General features: G+C 39.0%; 1 protein-coding gene across 4 annotated transcripts in view; it reads left to right on the top strand.

The window, feature by feature from the left end:
* Positions 1 to 19,662, top strand: part of pacsin1a (protein kinase C and casein kinase substrate in neurons 1a) — a 33,654-nt gene extending 13,992 nt beyond the window's left edge. For 2 of the 4 annotated variants that reach the window (XM_069141704.1, XM_069141705.1), the window contains exons 3-11: positions 4,549 to 4,678; positions 8,483 to 8,639; positions 8,823 to 9,058; positions 10,769 to 10,924; positions 11,561 to 11,736; positions 14,381 to 14,501; positions 14,620 to 14,726; positions 15,352 to 15,548; positions 17,023 to 19,662. In XM_069141704.1, the coding sequence (XP_068997805.1) occupies positions 4,619 to 4,678; positions 8,483 to 8,639; positions 8,823 to 9,058; positions 10,769 to 10,924; positions 11,561 to 11,736; positions 14,381 to 14,501; positions 14,620 to 14,726; positions 15,352 to 15,548; positions 17,023 to 17,132 (1,320 nt within the window). In that variant the 5' untranslated portion in view covers positions 4,549 to 4,618 and the 3' untranslated portion in view covers positions 17,133 to 19,662. Of the gene's footprint in view, positions 1 to 90; positions 314 to 4,548; positions 4,679 to 8,482; positions 8,640 to 8,822; positions 9,059 to 10,768; positions 10,925 to 11,560; positions 11,737 to 14,380; positions 14,502 to 14,619; positions 14,727 to 15,351; positions 15,549 to 17,022 lie in introns of those variants that run through there. The other 2 variants (XM_069141706.1, XM_069141707.1) reach the window with 2 other exon arrangements.
* The last annotated feature ends 707 nt before the right edge of the window (positions 19,663 to 20,369 follow it).

The raw sequence follows: 20,369 nt of genomic DNA, 5'->3' as shown, positions 1-20,369 counted from the left end.
TTCTTCTTCCTGGTGAGCTCCCTCCCCCCTCTAAAGCTATTCAAATGGCACACTGCAGGATAATCCCTCAGCCTCTGAGACGTGCTGGTTTGGTCAGACATATCGTCCTCTCTTGGTTCACTTTGGCCACAGAGGTCAACGCTTCAAAAATATAATTTGGCAACACATCTTTTATCAAACTGAAAAGGACATACTTGGACTTTAAATCCGTTCATTTTTCAAAAACGTCGTTTGTTTTAAGGAATTGTGTTTGATTTAAACTTTTCAGGGTTTGTTTTTCTTTTTTTACTTTGCAATGATGGAGCCAACTGTGGTAAGTGAATGTGCAGAATAATGGTAACTAACAAATGTGCAAGAGTTTGGATCGTAATAGTAGTTTGGTATGTCAGTCTGAGGGACCAACACTTCCTCTGCAATCACAACAGGCTCCTAAAAGATTTAAGATTACAAAAGAGATTGCTTTGACAGGGAGTGTTTTGCACAGTGAGTGGGTTGTAAGTGGTTTCAAATTGAAAGATGAATCCAAATGAATAAGTGGTTCTTGCACAGACCAGCTGTTATTTTAACATTTGTTTCTGCATGTGATATTTTGAGTGTTACCCTTGATTATGTGCAGGCCTGTTTCATTGTTCCCTACCGTCTATGCCAAACTTATTGTACTACTCGCCAACTAAAGTCAGAAACAGTATTCTGTCTTTACTGTGACTTTCTCACCACATAATACCCAGGGGAATGGGAGGTGTGTTCACAGTCATTGAAGTGGATTGACCTCAATAACTGTGGTGTAAGCCCCTCTCCAGAATGCTGATGACTCCCACCCCCAAACTTTATCTATGTCGTGGGACACACAACACACTCCCACTGTGGAACTAAAACTGTGAAATTTTCTATGATGCATTCTCTCTCTGATGACCCGGTTAGCTCGGGCTGATGACATTTATGGCCACATTGTCCTTAGAAAGAAGAAGCTGTGTGTCAATAAGGAGGTCAGACCTTTTCTTTAATTAGATTATCTGTCTAAGAAAATGTTGGACACGCTCTCAAGGAATTACTTGTCCAATCCAAATGCTTCCTAACCATCAACATTGTGTTATATTGGTCCAAGTGTGGGAGTTTTGACTAAACTGGGCTTATGGCCTGCATTAGTTTTGTTATGAGATGGGATTCTGGCATTGTGCCACAGCTTAAATGGCTTTGATGCCACTAGGTATTGTGGTCATGGACACTGGAGCTTATTGGATGATTTGACTGATGAACAGATTACTGGACCAATGGCGTTTGTGGGTTGCTGGGATTAAGAAATGCTACTTTAGGGCTGCTTAGCTTCCTTGCTTGATGGGGCTGTCTTGCATCATATAGTTGACTATTTACATTGCATGGATTGCACTGTTTTAAAAAAAAAAGGGGAAAAAAAGCATGTTTCGATAAGCATGTCAGAGATTGAGAGGCCAGTGGTTTTTAAGTGGGGCTTCAGTTTTCTTATTTGCAAAATATTTGCATGACATGGACACGAGTCCCTACAAAAGAGTAAAATAAGTCATCTGCGTCTTCAACTTGATTCCAACTTCACACATGCACGTACACGTAAACAGATACAGCCAAGTATTAAATTAGGATTTTCAATTACTCATACAAAAAGTACACATTAGATGCGCACCACTTGAACCATCATGCTCAGAGTTAAACGAGAAGACCACCAGATATGAAGCTAAAAACCAGCAGCATGTTAGATTTGCTTCGTACAAAAGCGAGACGACCACAGATTGTCATTTCTACACTTGGGATTTGGGACAGTTTAAACAAGTTAAAAGGTGTTGAAGTTACCATCTCTCAGATCTGTTTTGTTCTCTTTGTGGCACTATTTTGTCCATAAGCTTTCCCAGAAAATGTTATCACCCAACTAGTTCAGGTTGTAATACTGCAAATGGAAGGGCCTTCATTAGTGGGTCACCGTCTCAGTCACCAATGTGTTACCTTATTCATAGATAAAGACTCAACAGACATTTATATATATGAAAAGATTATTACTTTAAGTAACAAGCTTTAGATGTGCTGGTAGTTGGATTTTCTTTTTTTTTTTTCTTTTTTTCCCCCCAGCCTAGGCCACATTCAGTTTATGCTAAACTAAGCTGATTTTAGGCCATGAGCTGTAGCTTCATGTTTAAGATATAGATTGGGAGTATTATCAATCTACTACTTTAGAAAATCTTCTATTTTCTAAAGACACCCTCTGAAAGCGAGGAAAAGTCAGGGGATTATGAAGGATTGCATTCATTTCCTCAGCAGAGGTCAGTGAGGCAATGTGAGCCTCTTCGTTGTCATGAATTGTGTTCAGTGACACCGGATACTGTTGACATCCATTCTAAAATACTGAATGGTTCTTTAAGTTGTGCGGCAGGTAGTGAGCGTGGCTGACACGGCTTCTCAGTGTCACATGGATGGGCAGAAAGAGGTCGTGTGCCCATTTCCAAGAAGAGAGTAAATGAGGGTGTTTTCCTGCTGATGTGGAGTCTCGCATTGTGTGGATGATGCTGCAAGGTGTGCATGGTCAAAGTGGGCTTTTAAATCACCAAAAAATGTCAGTCAAAATGTAATAGATGATGCAAAATATTGGTTGCAGTATGTATGATTAGTAATGATACACTTTAGATCTGGTGTTCTGCATTAGGACATAATTCGTCTTTGATTCAGTAAAAGCTCCAGTGTTCTACTGTCCCGGCATAAAATGCTGTTTTTCCTCACAGGACTTGCAGTACATGCGGTTGTCAGTTGGATCAAACCGTGTAGCTCAGACAGCAAATATAGCATCTTTTTTTCTCTGAGCCTTGAAGCTTTCTCTTGAGAAAAAAAAAAGATGAATAATGTGAAAAATATTTTGCAGCTGATCTCAAGTGGCTCAAGTTGTCTCTTATTCAGTCTCTGAGAGTAAAATGTTTAACTCATGAAACAGGTCTTTTGTATTTTGCACCAGCAGAGTGTACTCTCATTAACAGTCTGTGAATAAAAGCCATGTTAAGAGACAGCGGGTGATACTAACCGAGGGCTTTGGTAGAATACAGCTTGGTTGAATTAGTCTATGTTCTGTAGAGACACTGGACTAGATTGCCTGCTCTCCAGCTGCAACCACAACCAATCACAAAGAGGTACAAATGTTCTCTTGATGATGTTTTGATGAGTAGACCCCCTGTTAAAACATCAAGCATGTTGCAGGACTAAAAATACGTTCCCTGTCTGAGCTGACCTTGTAGTTCCAACGCTCTCATTTTTCTCACAAGGACAATTAGGCTGTTATGTTGTGTATAAAGAAAGTGAGGTCGGGCCGGTTCAAGTTGAGACTGATGCAGAAAGCTACTTTTCATGAGTCATTCCAGGGATGAAGGATGTTGCAGGAATTAATTTGTACTTGACTGCAGAAGGAGGTTGAAGGATGAGGCATGAAGGGCCGCAGCATTATTTGCACAAAATACTCCCTGCGATACAGACGGCTACAGAGTGCTGACTCAGTTTATAATCTGAAATGGCCACGAGTCATCCTTCATATGCGCTGACCTCTATCTAGCACGCTTAAGCAACTCTTAATTTAGTCTGTGCATACTAAGAATCATTGAATTACACGCTTTTCTTAAGAACAATTTGCACCTTATCATTTTAATTAAAAACATCAATAGTGTTAAACGTTGCATTTGCAGTGGTGGACTGTGTTCAGTGCTACATAATAACAACAATCCCCTGGAATTATAAAGAACAAGAAGCCATGTCCAGCCAGCCTCATTATTATTACACACTATGCTATGAATTTTATTGTCATACTGTCTGTTGCTGTGGGATGAAGAGCTCTCCGTCAAAGGGAAGGCATTAGTCATGAGCGCAAAATGGATTAAGCTTCAAACGGGAGTTCAATACCAATATCGCGGCTCGCAGTCTCTTCTGTTTTCACCCTGGTGGTATGATATCGAACACGTCAAACAAATAAATATAAATCACTTTAAACGCTTGAGGAAACCCAGAAGGGACTGAGTCCTGCAGGCTGTACCAGGTAACTGGCGAACTAAGCTTGTTTATCTGGTTTCAATGTGTTTGTTTTCTGTGCTATTTGGAGGCAGCAATTACACGACTGTGTTTACACTCAAGGTGCATTTCTGGGCAGCTGAGCGTTGTAACTATGCACGTGTGCTGTGTGTGTTGTTCAAATATCTCTTAGCTGTAATATGTCAGAAGAATGAGAGTTTTCACTGTGCAAAGATTTCGGGTCAGAGCTGTGTGATGCTCCACTCTCTCTGGTGCCTTTTCTAGGACACACCAATATAAGATGCCCCCTCTCATTCCTCGGGGCACGGCGATATGTGCATGTCGGAGGAGACTATTTTTATCTCATTATTATAAATGTCTCAAATAGAAACCCTCACACTGAAAGGTTCCCTCCAGTTACACAGAGGCCAGCTCGGCCATCTTTCTCCACTAACGTCTGCTCATGCTCACTGTACTGCTTTGTTTGTGTAATTATGTGATGTTACTGTCTCACATTGTTATTGTGTTCGTGTCTTTCAGTGCATGAGGAACCCAGCTCTGCTGCAGAGGACAGGTTTAGTCTTTAGCGTTCTTTGCCACATCCAGGAAAATGTCTGGCTCCTACGATGAATTTGCAGGTGCTGACGACACCATGGACAGCTTCTGGGAGGTAAAGAGACACCGTCACGTCTGTTCTGACGGGCTTTCAGCCTGCAACACAACCACTCACCCTCTCCTGGTTTTCTATTGATTCGGCACCAGGAAATCAAGTCACCACTGAAACCATGAAATTGAGATCATGGTTATTCTTAGAAGTCCTAAAAACTAAATTTGGCTCAAAAGTCGCAATGAAGCTGCTTGATAACCCAAGTTTCAAGGCACATGGTTACTTCTGTTGATAGTTTGAAAGCGTAGCTTCATACTTTCATACTTTAAAAGAGGATTTGATGCTTGCTGTTGTCTTGTGAAGAGTTAGTTGCGAATATATAGATAACACTCACACATCTGTCCATTAGATATCTTTTCATTTTTTTATTTTCTCTTTAGTTTTTGCACATATTTAACTTGTTCCTTCGTGAGCTTTAGAGGTGCTGGTAGACAGATTTTGTTGGGGTTAGGGTTACCGGACCAATTTTTGTTATAACAGTAACAGTATTTTTAATCACAGTGCTAAAAATATAGGTACATTTAATGAAAGTAAACAAAGTATAAGGCAAAGCAAGTTAAGTTCATTCATATAGCAACTGTTAAACAACAAGGCAATTCAAAGTATCGTACATAAAGTAGAAGGGAACTCATCAAGACAAGCTGTAAAAGAAACAAAATCAAGATTTATAAAATACATAAATATGACTTGAAATTTTTTTTTAAATAGAAAATGAAAATAAGTTTAATACAACAGATAAAGCAGGTGAATAAAAGTAACTGTGCAGATAACGCAGTGCAAGTCATAAACTGATAGTCCCATAATAAAAGTATAAACATTTATATTTTATTATTACATATTGGACACTTAGTTTTTGAATGGAATAGTGGTTTGACACATGTCACAAAAAACGTAACAAAAAAAAGTGAGGCTATTAATATATATCATTATTCTTAAAAAGTACATGCATGTTTACATAACAAAAAGGGAAAAGGATTTCTGAGACTGAGTTTCCATTTTTATCTGAAACTCTTTGCTATAAACAAAATACGATGTACTGTGCATATGTTTAGGAAATTATCAGTTTTTCTTTGGTGCCACTTCCTTAATAAATGCTGTATTTTACTTTGTTAAAGATAGAACCAAACGTTAACCAGCGGCAAATACTTCAACAATCCTTTCTTATTTAATTGGAGGTCACGTTTGTTTTTATCAGTGTACGTATTGTAAATCCTATTTGTGTCTTCATCACAACAAATATAAACATTATTATACAAGCTTTGTCCATCTTCACTTGTTGAATACAATGTGTGTCTGTTCTCACGTCATGGGGGCATAAATCCGTCACACAGCCACATTGTGGATATCAGACCTTCTTTTAGGGACTAAAAAACAATTAAGTTTTCGTGTTAACTGTTTATTTAAGTTTGGTGAAACATTCAGGTGAAGGTAAGTCTGCAGAAAATGAATGTAAGGAAATGTCCTTTGAAGTGACACAACTGTGTGTGTGTGTGTGTGCGCGTGCGTGCGTGTGAATGCGTGCGTGTGTGTGTTTACACATTTTAAACCCAACAAATTAGTGATAATGAATTCCCTCAGTACAGAGTCTTCTTTGTATCGTGGCTGTTATCCACGGACACTCAGACAAAGAGCCTCAGTCATCAGCCGCTCTGAGGCAGCCTTTCACCACATGCACCTGCCTATAGCATCTGTAACACTAGCAACACAGCTGAGGTCAGCTCATGGTTTATTAATGCCAGAAAAATGCTTTATTTTCAGGTTTGGTCATCAGAAAGGCTTGCAATTTATAAGCAAAGCGATATTTAGAGCTACTGTGCAGACACAACAGCTCAGGTGTGTTTTCATGCGTACAGCCAGTCCACCTACGTGTTGTTGTTGGTGTGACTTGGCAATCTGTTACACAGGACAAAACTCATACCGTTAAACACCTGTCTCGCAGCCTCCCTGCAGCTTCCATCTCAAACAGTAACCACACATGCATGCTCTCGTGTCAGGACCAATCACAGCGCAGCTCTGCAGCCTGCAGCCTGCAAACATGCCATACGGGCTCTCCGTGAGATGTGTCTGTATGATGCCGTATACGACGATATGTATTTGCAGCCTATATGCACACACAGTCTGTGGTATTTCTGTCTCTTCCTCATCATCTTTCCCTGAGAATCTGTCTGACTGCATTACACCACTCAAGAGGATTAAAGCAGCCTCAGTTTGTGCATGTACACACTTACACACACACACACAGACATTCGTGTACACACACAAATACAAGCCCATGTCATTGCATAACTACACATGCACAGGCACGAGTAAACCCCCCCTCACTACCCTCCCTTCATCATGCACCATGAGCTCACGCCCCCTGCAGGCACCAAAGAGGCGGAGCCACACCGCCTGACACTGCTGTTTTAAGGAAGTCTCACTTAAGGTGGCGAGATATAAAAAACAAATGCAGTAAAATGATTCTGACAGAAAAAAAATCAATACCACAACGTTTACTTGAGTAGGATAATAAAAATGTAGCCTTGATATCTTTATTCTCAAAATGAGGTTGACTGGAGCTGGTTAGATTTCAAATGTGCATATATAGATGCAAATAGCATGTTTTAAATTGCAGATAATTGAGAAAGCAGTAACAGGATTGTTTAACAATACCACAGTTGCAATAAATCTTTCTTTCATGAAAGTTATCATGTTTAGTCTTTGTTGGAACTGTTTCAAAGAGGCATTGATTCAACTTTATGGTCTTTGTGGAGGATGTAGTTTGTGGTGCTGCTGAGCTGTACTGCTTCTATGCCTACTCTCATTGGTATAAAACGTGTACCAACAGTTATAAACTTACATTTTACTCCCTTCTGTATTGGATCTATTTTAACTATGTCCTTGTTAGTTTCAAATGATCTCTCCCTTATACAAATGCAGACACAGAGACATTTTTTTTTTTTTAAATCAATAATGATTTTTGATGAACCACTCACTAGTTTGAAATAAAACATGTTCCCACATGAAAGAGCAGGAAATCAGCTCATACCTTGATTGTACCAGCTTCAAACTTCTAACTGCAAGTAGCATTCAGATTTAAAAACTGATAGAGAAGAATAAACCATAATTTAATTTAGCCCTCTATTTATAATGTAGAAATTGTGTTAAAATAGAAATATTACTGTAATTTGGTTTCCTCTGAGGACGATTTTCTAATCAATGCTGGCCCCACAGCTTAAGATAAATGGGTCTATTTTGGGCAACAACAACAATCCGTCTCCATGTTGGTTTTGTTCTGGAGTTACACATGATCAGAAATCCTTTGAATTCTACTCTGAAATAATAATTTAATATAAAGTGTGAGGTCCTGTGTGCATTGTTGTGATTAAAATATTTGTTTTAAAAACTGTTAAATTTGTCATTACGCTTGTTGTCTCCCATGTTTTAAAATTGGTTAAGATTTGAAAATCCTGTAGTGTGTGCCGGGCATAACCTCCATAAAGTAGCCTATTATTTAAATCGGCCTATTTTACTGAAAATATTTTACTCCTTATGTATTATTATGGGACTCCTAAAATCATTCTTGTAATTGCTGTAGCTATTACACTCAATACATTACCATTAAAACTGCAGGTGATTATTCAGTCAAACTGACATTACATTCAAACTGCTTGTATTTTCGCAGTAAATAGAAAGTGCTCTTTAGGGGCCATCCTCTTACCGTACACATCCCAAAGCATACAGCATACAATGTTTTATTTTTCCTCTGTGATATGTGTACAGGCCGATAAGTTGCGAGTCTTTTCATTGGCCTCTCTCTATCCTCAGGTGGGGAACTACAAACGTGCGGTCAAGAGATTTGATGACGGCCATCGGCTCTGCAATGATCTCATGGGCTGCCTGCAGGAACGTGCCAAGATAGAAAAAGCCTACGGTGATCAGCTAACTGCCTGGTCCAAGAGATGGAGACAGCTCATTGAGAAAGGTCAGCATTTTAAGAAGGGTCAATAACAACAAACAGCTTAACAAATGAATGTATCTAACACTGACTTTCAAGTTGCCAAATCTCCATTTGCACAGTTTGATGTTTGTTGTATGGTAATAACTGAATCGAGCAATATTGCCTTGAATTATTTATTAGGAATGAATCACTTTGTCTGACTCGCAGGCCCACAGTACGGCTCCGTGGAGAGAGCCTGGCTGGGCGTGATGACCGAGGCAGAGAAAGTTAGCGAGCTGCACCAAGACGTGAAGAACAACCTGATGAACGAAGACGTCGAGAAAGTGAAGAACTGGCAGAAGGAGGCGTATCATAAGCAAATTATTGGAGGCTTCAAAGAGGCCAAAGAGGCAGAAGAAGGCTTCAAGAAGGCTCAGAAACCATGGGCCAAAAAACTGAAGGAGGTGAGGGGAATAAGCACAAATTTAGTCGTCCTGTTTGTCCTTGGAGGACAGCTTTATTCAGTAGGGAAAATGAAATGAGCTGTTTACTGGCTCTTTCTGTTTCAGTCACATCGATATTATAATCACTCCTCACTCATCTCACACTATTTTAAACCTTGAACTTCAATTCCTGATAAGAATAGAGTACGGAAAGAAAAATGCAACACAAGAAATAACATCCTTGCTGTCCTTAGATGTAGTTTTAGTCACAGTTTAATAGGAGAGGACCCAAATCCACAATACAGAGGCAGGAGGTAAACAACGAACTGTACTTACCAGGGCTTGAGTAGTAGAACACAGAGAAGAGCAGAGGCTCAAGAACAAACACAGACTAATAAGAGTTATCCATGAGGGTGTTGACTTAATAATCCAGCAACTAAGAGTGACTGAAGGGGAGTTTATACACTGACCGGGTGATTACTGAGTGACTGCGGCTCAAACAGAGACACAGGACCACATGTGACACGGGAAGCAAGTCAAAAAACAAAGCTAGACCAAAACAAGAACCATTTTAATGCTTTTTCCAATCACTTTTTAACATTTAAGATGAAATTCACCATGTGTCTATAATACTGGACACAGTTAAAGCGGAAATAATGAATATTTTCGCAAAACTCATAAATAACAACGTGGCAACAATGTGAAAGGGGTTGCTCATCGTGATGGATCATCAGGGAGTTGTCACCTGAATTACTAGCGTCCCTTGCTTTACAGAGCTTTATAGCGAGTTTTAACTCGTTTTTTATCCATCCATCCAACAGCTTTACTGTTCTGGGTCACTGTCTTTACTCTCATGGTGTCATTTTTTTTTTTTATTGCAGCAGGGAGCTACTATCAGGGAAAAAGCCCTAAAATCCCACTGTACACCGCCTGCTCAGCACCAAACAGCAGACAGCCACAGTTTGTGACTAGCTGGTGAACACAGCGGACCGTTTTGCAGCTAAATAGTCTGGTATTACAGAGATAAAAGGGAGTAAATATTGGACTTGTGAACAGCAGTGTGGTCGGCTGTTCCAATGATTTAATCTATGGAGTAATCGTGGAGTTGCTTCATGAGATTGTGTTTCGTTGGTGGTTATAGTTGCACATTTCCTGATTCAAATCTATAACTGAATTTGATTGCCGTCCATTTCCATGTAATATTTAAAGCAGAAACTTTTTGAGACAACAGTTTGTCTCTAATTAAGTCCTGATGCCCAACTTAGGAAGACACTTTAGTGATATTACTGCCTGAACGTCAATAAAAAAGCACCGTGTTCAAAGTTCACTTTTCACATTAATTGACCCTTTAGAAGATCTATTTATGATCCATACTATTATGAAGGTGAGCTCTCTACTGAAGAACTGAGGTTCCAGTAGATACAGGTGTGACTGGCTTTTCTGGACTCTCCACAAACGAAGATGAATTCCTTCCCTGTGCATTGATACTGAAAAACAAAGATATTCGGTCACAAATCCGATCATCCACCAGTGATTTGGAGCATCACTCAGTTTGATCTTTTAAAAATTTGTCTCTCTTCCTGGATGTAAGTGCACGACATTATAAAGTGATTGCATTAAAATAAGGTCATTCCTATTTTGAGATGAGTAATTGAGACTTCATTGTGTTCCGTTTGTCAAATTAGATCATGTGATATCTGATACTGACAGCGCCTGTGTTTGGACATGCAGATGGAGACAGCTAAGAAAGGATACCACATGGCCTGCAAGGAGGAGAAGCTGGCTGCGGCCCGAGAGGCCAACGGCAAGACCGAGGCTTCTGTCACACCCGACCAGCAGAAGAAACTCCACGAGAAAGTGGACAAATGCAAACAGGACATGCAGAAGGTGAAAAGCTTAAAGTCTTTAAGTTTGTTTAGTTTGAGGCGAGAAGAAAAACAACGAGGTTTTCTGTTCAGGCATGTCTGATGAAGAACAGATCAACACCCGCAAACATACTTCCACACCGATATGCACCCACAACACATTCTAATACTTGCTTTTGGACAAATGCGTTTGTACATTTGTCAATAGAGGTAAGACATGTTTGTATTCAAACAGTCCACATAGTACCTTATCTCCCTACTCCAGGCTCTTTCTCACAGCTACTGCATATTGGCAGGGTTTTAAATAGCTATTGATCAGACTAATTGATCAGGCTTTGACAAATTCTTATCTAAAAGAACAGTATAATATGTAATGTTACGATAGACGCCTGCAGTGTGAAGGAAAATGTGGGTTTTTGTATTTTAGATGAGATATTTATGTTTATGTGAAAAGATTTTTGCTTTTACAACATAATCATGATACAGTATGTTGTCCCACCTTTCAGAGAGCTTATTTAATGTTGCTGGAGAATAAAAAAAATCTGCAATCAAGTTTTATACCGCGATACATATGAAAGTTAAAATTTAAATAATAAAGAACTGGTTTATTTTCCATCAATACTTCAGGTATAAATGTGTTTTCTCAAATGTGTTTCAGGCTAAAGAAAAGTATGAGAAGTCTCTGGAGGAGCTGAACAAATGCACTCCGCAGTACATGGAGAGCATGGAGCAGGTGTTTGACCAGTGCCAGCAGCACGAAGTCAAGAGGCTGACCTTCCTCAAGGAGGCCTTGCTGGACATCAAACGCCATCTTAACCTCACCGAGAACCCAAGGTTGGTGTGGGGGAGGGAGGGAGGGAAGGAGAGGAGAGGAGTTTTATTTAGGTTTGATAGATCGTCTCTTCTTCTTCCACAAATCTTACCTCTGTGGTTTGGTTTATTTAGACTTTTTAGTTTTCCTCTCGTGCATGTAAAATTTCAGTCTGTGAAATGATATAGAACGTAATATCCTTTGCTCAGTGGGTACATGAAACATAGGTAATGTCTTACTTGAGCAGGATTGCATGCTTTTAATCTAAAATAGTCACACTCCAAACAAATCTATGACAGATTAGTTTGATTTGTCTCGTGTCGCATTCAGCACAGTTCACTTCGAATAGAACGATCTCAGTAAACGTCTCCACCAGGCATGTATTTCTCATTAGTGTTGAGACTCACAGCACTAATTAATTGAAGATTCAGTGAGTGGCGTTTCTGCCAAACTGAATTTTGTTCACAGTGACTGTTCTGTATATTCTGGGCTGTTTTTAACCTGCATATAACAAACAAAACCACGGCAAAGTGATTTTCAGGCTCTGTAAACAAGCCTGTCAACTTCAGTTGTCATCAATTACTGAGGCTTCTCTATGTTTTAGAGGATCGCGCTGTAGTTCATCCTGACTGGTTTGATCACTCACCTTTGATTTATTCAATCCTTTTCACACTTCGCCTTTACTAAGCGTGTCGCACATTTGTGTTTTCTTAAATGACTGGGAAATATTGTTTGTTAATTCCTGCAACTATAATGACTATTAATGCTAAAACCAAAATTCATACTCTGAAACCTGCTTTAGTTTCATGAGCTAAAGTCAAAGTCTAAGAATGTGACTCACAATAAAGTCGGCAAGAATTAGTTTCTCTTGTTAAATATAGTAACATCAATTGAATTTAAATATGGACTAATTAAATTGGCTTTTATATTCTTCCAGCACCACTAGACAAAACTACAGAGAGGGTGCCCTGTTAAACATTACAGTAAAATGGTTGGCCAAAATCAATTTATGAAACATTTAAATTATTCAATTGAATTTTCCGATTTTAAAAATGTGCTGTAGCTCGCCACTTTAATCAAACACAGCATCCATCAGGTTACTGCTTTGGACTAAATCTATGAATGATTTTGTACTCCTTCTTAGTTTTATTAGGGCCCGAGCACCGATGGTGCGAAAGCCCTATTGTTCTTCAAGGAATTATTATTCCGTGTTATTATTCTCCATAAGCATTTTTGGAGGCTTTATCATAATCAAAAACTCATGAAAGTTGGTACGCGGGTCTCTCCTGCCAAAGAATTTTCGTATTTTAGTGGAGTCGTGAATGGGGGTGGCCAAATGGCTCGCTAGCGCCCCCTAAACAGATACCCCGGCGGCTACATTTACCATATGGTACCATATGTCATGGTTCACTGTGAGCGAATCCCTCTAAGAGTAAGCCACACGGTTTCGGGTTTGCGTTGTAAATGCAGTCATACTAATACCAAACCAAAGGTCAACAACAATACAAAACAAAAACCTAATACAAAAACTCAAATAGAAATCAATAACAAAAAATAAAGGGTGTCTAAATCTTCTTGGATTTCTGTCCAAACTACCACAAATTTTATCCCCCAAAATCCCATTAATAAATTTGAATGCAATAGTATGAACTTTTTTTTTTTTTATCATATTTCAGACGACATGCTATAGTGTGACGCAGTGGTTAGAGCAGTTGCCTCAGTGAGAAGTAACTGGGTTCGATCCCCACTTGAGGCATGCATGTCAGTTCAGAAAAAGGTCATACTGCAAAAAGTGATAAAAAAAAAAAAAAGAAGTCATACTATAGCATGTTGTCCAAAAAGTGACCCAAAATTTATTTTTGTATATAGTATATAGTATATAGCATAGCTGGGGCGATGCGGCTAAGTTTGATGTTTCGCCGTGACACAAGAAGTTGATGTTTAAGGTCAAACGATGCTCCAAATCTCAAAAAACTTTGCACACGCGTCAGGCACCAACTTTCATGAGTTTTTGAAGATGTTAAAGCCACCAAAAAAAGGTAATTTTTTTTTTAAGAAGAATAAGGAACGAGATAGAGAAAAAAAAATTAAAACTGCAAGCGAGAATATGCGGGCCCTCGCACGCTGCACGTCGGGGATCCCTGACGAGGGCCCGCATATCACTGCTTGCAGTTTTAATTTACTGTGTTGTTTTATATGTATATATAAACGTTTCCAGACGTTTCCAGATGTGTTCTTTTTTGTTTGTTTTTTTGTCTCATTAGTTGAATTGTTAAAGGGAACTCCCTGTGTACAGTTTGTTTTATGCCTGGAGCATTTTGTATGCTATATGTGGCCTATATACACATAGGGTTTACCCTGCATGTAGGGGATTTAAACTACAAGGTGAATCTGCAAACTGCAGTGATTTTGGAAAATTGTGGCAACTTAAACACTAACATCCCAATAAAAGACTGGACCATTCAGGCCAAATACTTCAGCAGCTTAGAGCTCCAGCTTCAGCAAAAAATTCAGGGCGACACTTCAGCCTAGTCATGACCCAACATCGGATCTCTCACAACCCAGAATTTGAACGACACTCTAGGATCTGTTGCCAAATTGGCAGCGTCGCCCAGGTCCCTTCTGGCACTTTCATTGTCACTATTTGTTCCATTTTGCTCTCCTCAGCTATGCCACAATATACAGAGAACTGGAGCGCACGATCCTGGCTGCAAATACACAAGAGGACCTGAAGTGGTTCAGCAACAACCACGGCCCAGAGATGCACATGAACTGGCCTGCATTTGAGGTACAACATCAAACCTACACACAACAATATGTGTGTGAAACCTCTCTTTTGCTTTATCTACTTTTCTTCATTCTGTTTTCATGTTTTTTGGTTGTTGTTTTTTCACTCTGCGGAACAGGAGTACAACCCAGACGCAGCCGCTGCTCCTCCAAAGAAGAAGAAGCCAGACGGAGCCCCACCCACTCCAAGCACCGACCATGTGGCTCCACCTGGTGACCGTAGCAGGTCAGTTCAGGGAGTCTGTTTACAATCACGACAATCACATCAATCACATGAAAACGCACACAGCGTAATTATGAAATTGAATAAAATCGAACAATACAAATTTAAGGTGTGACTTAAATTTCTTTAGATTTAATGTTAAGTTTACTTAATTATATATTTTGGTTGCTGTCAACAAATATCATTTAAAGACCAAAACCGTCGGTGTATTAATCTGTCTTTAAGTGTTTTCAGACTTTTTTAGCACTTAACCTCAAGCTAAGACACAACATTTTAACAACAAGATTAAACAGAGCATGTGTCAACTATTTTAAGCTTCAGACTTGGTGCTTTAGTGACTATTTATGGCAGCAGGATGTAGCACGCCAGAGGAACTGAAAACAAACTGATGCCCATGTGCATCGAGATAAAAGTCAGTGGAACAGCGTGGCTCATTTACATGTTACTAGTAGTTTCTGGACAGATTTGAACTTCTGCGGAAAAGACAAACATGCTTCAAAGATACTTTATTTACGATAACTGACCTCCTCATGAGATTTGTTATTCATGTTAAACTAAAATGTCTGTGCTCATCTGTTTTGGGGTCATTTAACGTCAACGCTCCCCCTGCGTTCTCTCTCTCCTCCAGTGTAAGCAGCTATGAGAAGAACCAAGCTTATTCGACTGAGTGGTCTGATGATGAGCAGCCCGCTGCGAGCTCCGGCAACGAGAACGGTGGGAACGGGAATTCATTCGAAGAGGATTCCAGCATTGGGAAAGCCGTCCGAGTGCGCGCTCTGTATGATTATGATGGCCAGGAACAAGATGAGCTCTCCTTTAAAGCAGGTAATTATCCTCAATCAGACAACACTGGTTATACGCTTTTGTTGTCATGTGACTTAAGCATTTGTTATGGAGCCAGGACATTTAAGAGGAAATGCTGCAGCATATGATGCGGGTGGTCAAAAAGCAGCAACTCTGTCCTTATTTCTATAGTAAAGCTCTCTTCCCCTACAGAGGATAGCAGTGATTAGTCAATAATTACCACATGGACAGCAAATTACAGGCACTTGCTATCAATTAACACAAACTCTTTGGGAGATGGTCAGAAAAGCAGCTTCAGAGCCTCACACAGGGACATGACTAACCATTTAAAGACAAGCTCCACACACACAAAAAAAAGCAATGAAAGAAGGGACAGCTGTTTATCGTCATCTCGTTTCCACATCTGTAACCATACATTTGGACATTAGACGTTTTTAAATAATCTTAGAGATACCTGGCAACGACCGGAGGCAGTTTTTAAACTCTTCTCACACCCGCGTGCAAACAAGAGTTTGAGAGGTTTTTTTGTTCTGTTTGAAAAAAGTCAAAGGTTCTCCGTGGAGGTTTCTTTTAAGCAAACGGAAGTTGTGTTGACATTTAAGTGCTACTCACCAAAATGCATTGTGGGTAATAATGAAGCCTAACAAACCTGCATTGTTTACATTAGTGTCATGTTGTCTGTATTTTGGGTAGTAGATTTGTAGTTGTAGTTACCTCATGGAGTTTACAAATGTTTTACAGGCTGATTATATTTTATTCTTAACTTCATAGCTGTACTGTAAATTTGACTTCTTTGGACATCAGGAATAAGAAAAGAAGGTGCTCCTGTATTTTCCAAGTAAAAAAAAAGTGAAGAACACTTTGAAACCGTATTTAAACGTACAGGATTTGAGCAGTTAAAGGAACAGTTTGTCCTTTTTGGGAAGTAAAAACTAAAACTCACTAATTAACATGTTGTGACTTGTTTCTGTACAAAATGCAAAGTGTAAAACAACAAGTTAAAGTTTTATGACCCAGATTATGTACTGAACTAGTTTTCCTGGCAACCTAATGGTTACAACAAGTTACACTGTTAGCATCCATGATGTTTAGCAATGCTGCTTGCTTACTTTTTCCTGTGGTCTTTATGCTAAGCTAAGCTAACCAGTTGCTGGCCTGTTATTATGCAAAATTGAGAGACATATCTTATATCAGCCTCAAAGCAAATGAAACTATATACCCAGATAATTAATTATTTCTTAAATTAAATGAATTAGGTATGAAAATACAGATGATTTCAATTCAAATTTCACTGGAGTGGGGGACACTATGATCTCAGTACTTTCAAATACTACAAAGAGATCACATCAGTAAATCTAGAGAGTATCCCATATAAATCAGCAGAAGCAGTTCTTCCAAATATCTCCTCTTAAGATTCAGATTTACATTCACTCTATGAAACATAATACTGTGTTGATATCAATCAATATATTAATGAGTGATATTTCCTCTGCAGGGGACGAACTGACCAAGACTGAGGATGAAGATGAGCAAGGCTGGTGTAGAGGTCGTTTGGACAGCGGCCGAGAGGGACTGTACCCGGCCAATTATGTCGAGGCAATCTAGTGACGTTACTGGACAAGGACATGCCATTGGAGGCAGCTTGAACTGTCCCGTCCAATTGCACCGCACATAGCCAGAGACTTAAGAGCAACACATCCCTTGCCCAACAGATGCGCCAAGCAGTCTTGCCTAAATAAAACTTAGTAACCTAAAAGACAATATATCAGTATAATATATTTTATCCAGCATTTGGGGTGGGTGGATTTACACATTTAAAACAGGAGCAGCAGTTATTCCAGTATATACACACTCAACTATAACATCGACACAGTGCAGGAACACATTGCTTCTCTGTGTGGCTGTGTTTAACATGTGATGCAGCTTATTTAAATTTGCAGTATGCTGCAGTCAGCTCTCTTGTGAAAATGGGAGGAGAATATAATCAGTTATACCCATTCAACAAAGATGAGCTTCTCTAATCTGCATTGTGTATATACAGTGTGATGCCATTTCGTGTAGCATTTTTAATGCTGTGTATGGTCAGTCATCAGTCTTACATCAGGAATGCTGTGTATTGTTAAAAGTACCACAGACACTATCCCCTCTCTTTTTTTTTTTCTTTTCTTTTTTTCTTTTTTTTTTGGTGTGATTTGGTCCAACCTCTTTTCCAGTGTGTGCAGTGCTCCGTGTTTTTAACTGTTTCTGAACTTGCATAGCAGCATGTGCTATGCAACAACTTGCATTCCCTGAATCCTGTAGCCTCGTTTAGGCTACGACTTGATGCAACACTTCAACTACAAATGCAGAGTTCACTTCTTTGCATCACATGCTTCCTTCTGGACATGCACGTGCTTCTGACTTCACGAGAGAAAGCTTGTTGATGAACTGATTTTACGTTTGTTTGTTTGTTTGTGTGTTTGTTTTGTTTTATTATGTTTTTCTTTGCATCACAAATCCTTTGACAATATCATCTTCATGCAAACCATGGAAAAGGATTTACAGTTTCTGCAGAAGCTTTCATTCTTGGTTCAGTAGCTAACAAGAAATACGAGTGATACATTCCCTCAGAGCGAAGTTGGATCAAGTCATCTTGGGGTTGCCACTGCAATATAAGAGGAGGGTTTTGAACAATGCCTGTGCCAGGGACTTTTCTTCCAGAGCGAAGGGCCAGTGGAGGCATATCGATGCGTTACTGTGCTACAGACTGTTGTCTGAAGACCGAATCATCTCCAACAGGACATGAATGTACTAGTGATTGGGCTTGAAAGAGGGCATGGTGTCTAAACACTGTTCTCCGCTGTCATTTAAAGCTCTACCTAGAAAACAGCACTAGTCATGTGGCCCGTTTCCCTGCTGAGCCAAAGAATGACCGAATACCATCAACTCTGTTTTCTCTCCATGCAATAATTTCACATGTCTCATGTGAAACAGCTTCAGAGAAGATCAACTTGTATTTGCTTCCCAGTCCACCCAAACTGTATTTGTCTGCTCACTGACACAGGAACTACATGTCACCGGTAGTGCATGTAAGATGACCCTTACACGATGCATTACATGGTTGTTTTCTTTAACTTGCTCCATAGAAACTAAATTTACAGCCGAAGTTGCGTTCGTCAAACGGTGATTAGTGAGTTATCTTGCTACGAGTTGCACCTAAATCTCTGATTAAACGGCAGAAATGCTTTTTATAACTTAGTTGTCCTGATGTTTTTAAATGTCACCAGACCAACAGCAGTCAGATGTGTTTAGCTCTGTGTCTGGAACAGGATTCGACAGGTTTGGGTCTCACACATGAGGAGAAACACATTACCAGCTCACAAGTTGTGTCTTAGAGTAAAGCTGTCCAGCATAGCAAAAAGGACTCCTGTCCTCAAACTGTCCCACATCCTCGATGCACGAATGCACACACATCCACACACATGCAAACACACATGCATTAGACACACGACATACACAGTACACGCAAGTTCAAACACATAATCCACATAACCAGGTTAATATTTTGGGGAAAAAAACATCTTCATCATCCAGTGTGTATGAGTTGTGTAAATGTAACAGAAAAAATGTTAAAAAAAAAAAAAAATGCAAGTGATTGACTATTAAGACAAAATGTAGTGTTATACATGTAAATGTGTTTCATTAAATAACAGCAATGGAAAGCATATTAAGTAATAGGTACCATATCGTATGAATTTTATTGCAATGGAATTGTCAGTGTATCATAAAAGCGTGACGTTATCCCACGCTGTCAGATTTGTATATGATGATGTAATTTAAAGATTATATTCTATTGTAACTGTACAACTGTGTTGAGTTGAAAATAAGACCTAACCATGTTGAGGCAGTAAAAAGGTGTAAATGTAAATGCTTTTTTATGTTGATCTCTTCCTTATGCACACAGGGGACAGCAGCTTATGTTGTGGAAACCCTATATTAGCGGTCTAGAAGATGTATGTTCATAGTTAGTGATGTACTTTTATCTCCTAACTGGTGTAGTGCCTGTTCATCTTGATGTAACAAGAAGTTCATTTAAATATGCATAAAGATGATTATGATCACAGATAATAATGAAGATAGTGATGAAAAACCCAAATCCAATTTGTTGTGATGGTGTCAATATTGCGATATTGGTTTGAGGGAAACAAGTTTGTTGAAAAAAAAACACAAAAAAAAAACAGGTAGTCTCTGTGTGTTTTTTGTGTTTGGACTGCACATGATTTTCACTGATTTATGAGACTATTACTTGTATTGCTTTATTATAGATTCTCGACATAAACCCAAAGATGGGCACATAAAAATACGTTTGTTTTTTTTATCAAGGACAATTTAATAAAATAGTCAATTACTTTAGCATTGCTCTGCAACTTCTAAATATTCTCGACATTTGGAAATGGGAATAACAGAAAACTTCATAATTAAAAAGCAATTTTAAAGAAGTAGTTTTACATTTTTGGAGGTAATGCTTATTCACTTTCTTTCCTCTAGTTAAAGGAGAGGATTGACACCACTCTTGTGCCTGAAGTATACAGTGCTGGAAAAAGTCAAGAGACCACTTCAAAATGATCAGTTTCTCTGGTTTTACTATTTATTGGTATGTGTTTGAGTAAAATGATTTTTTTTGGTTTGTTTTATTTTATAAACTACTGACAACATTTCTCCCAAATTTGAAATAAAAATATTGTTATTTAGAGCATTTATTTGCAGAAAAATGACAACTGGTCAAAATAATAATAAAAAAAGATGCAGTGTTTTCAGATCTCGAATAATGCAAAGAAAACAAGTTAATGTTCATTTTTAAAC

The sequence above is a fragment of the Embiotoca jacksoni genome, unplaced genomic scaffold (assembly GCF_022577435.1).
Source record: "Embiotoca jacksoni isolate LCO1_2020_lvr unplaced genomic scaffold, fEmbJac1.0.p SCAF_9, whole genome shotgun sequence".
NCBI classification, from domain to species: domain Eukaryota; kingdom Metazoa; phylum Chordata; class Actinopteri; family Embiotocidae; genus Embiotoca; species Embiotoca jacksoni.
This window is presented reverse-complemented; position numbering and strand designations above follow the sequence as displayed.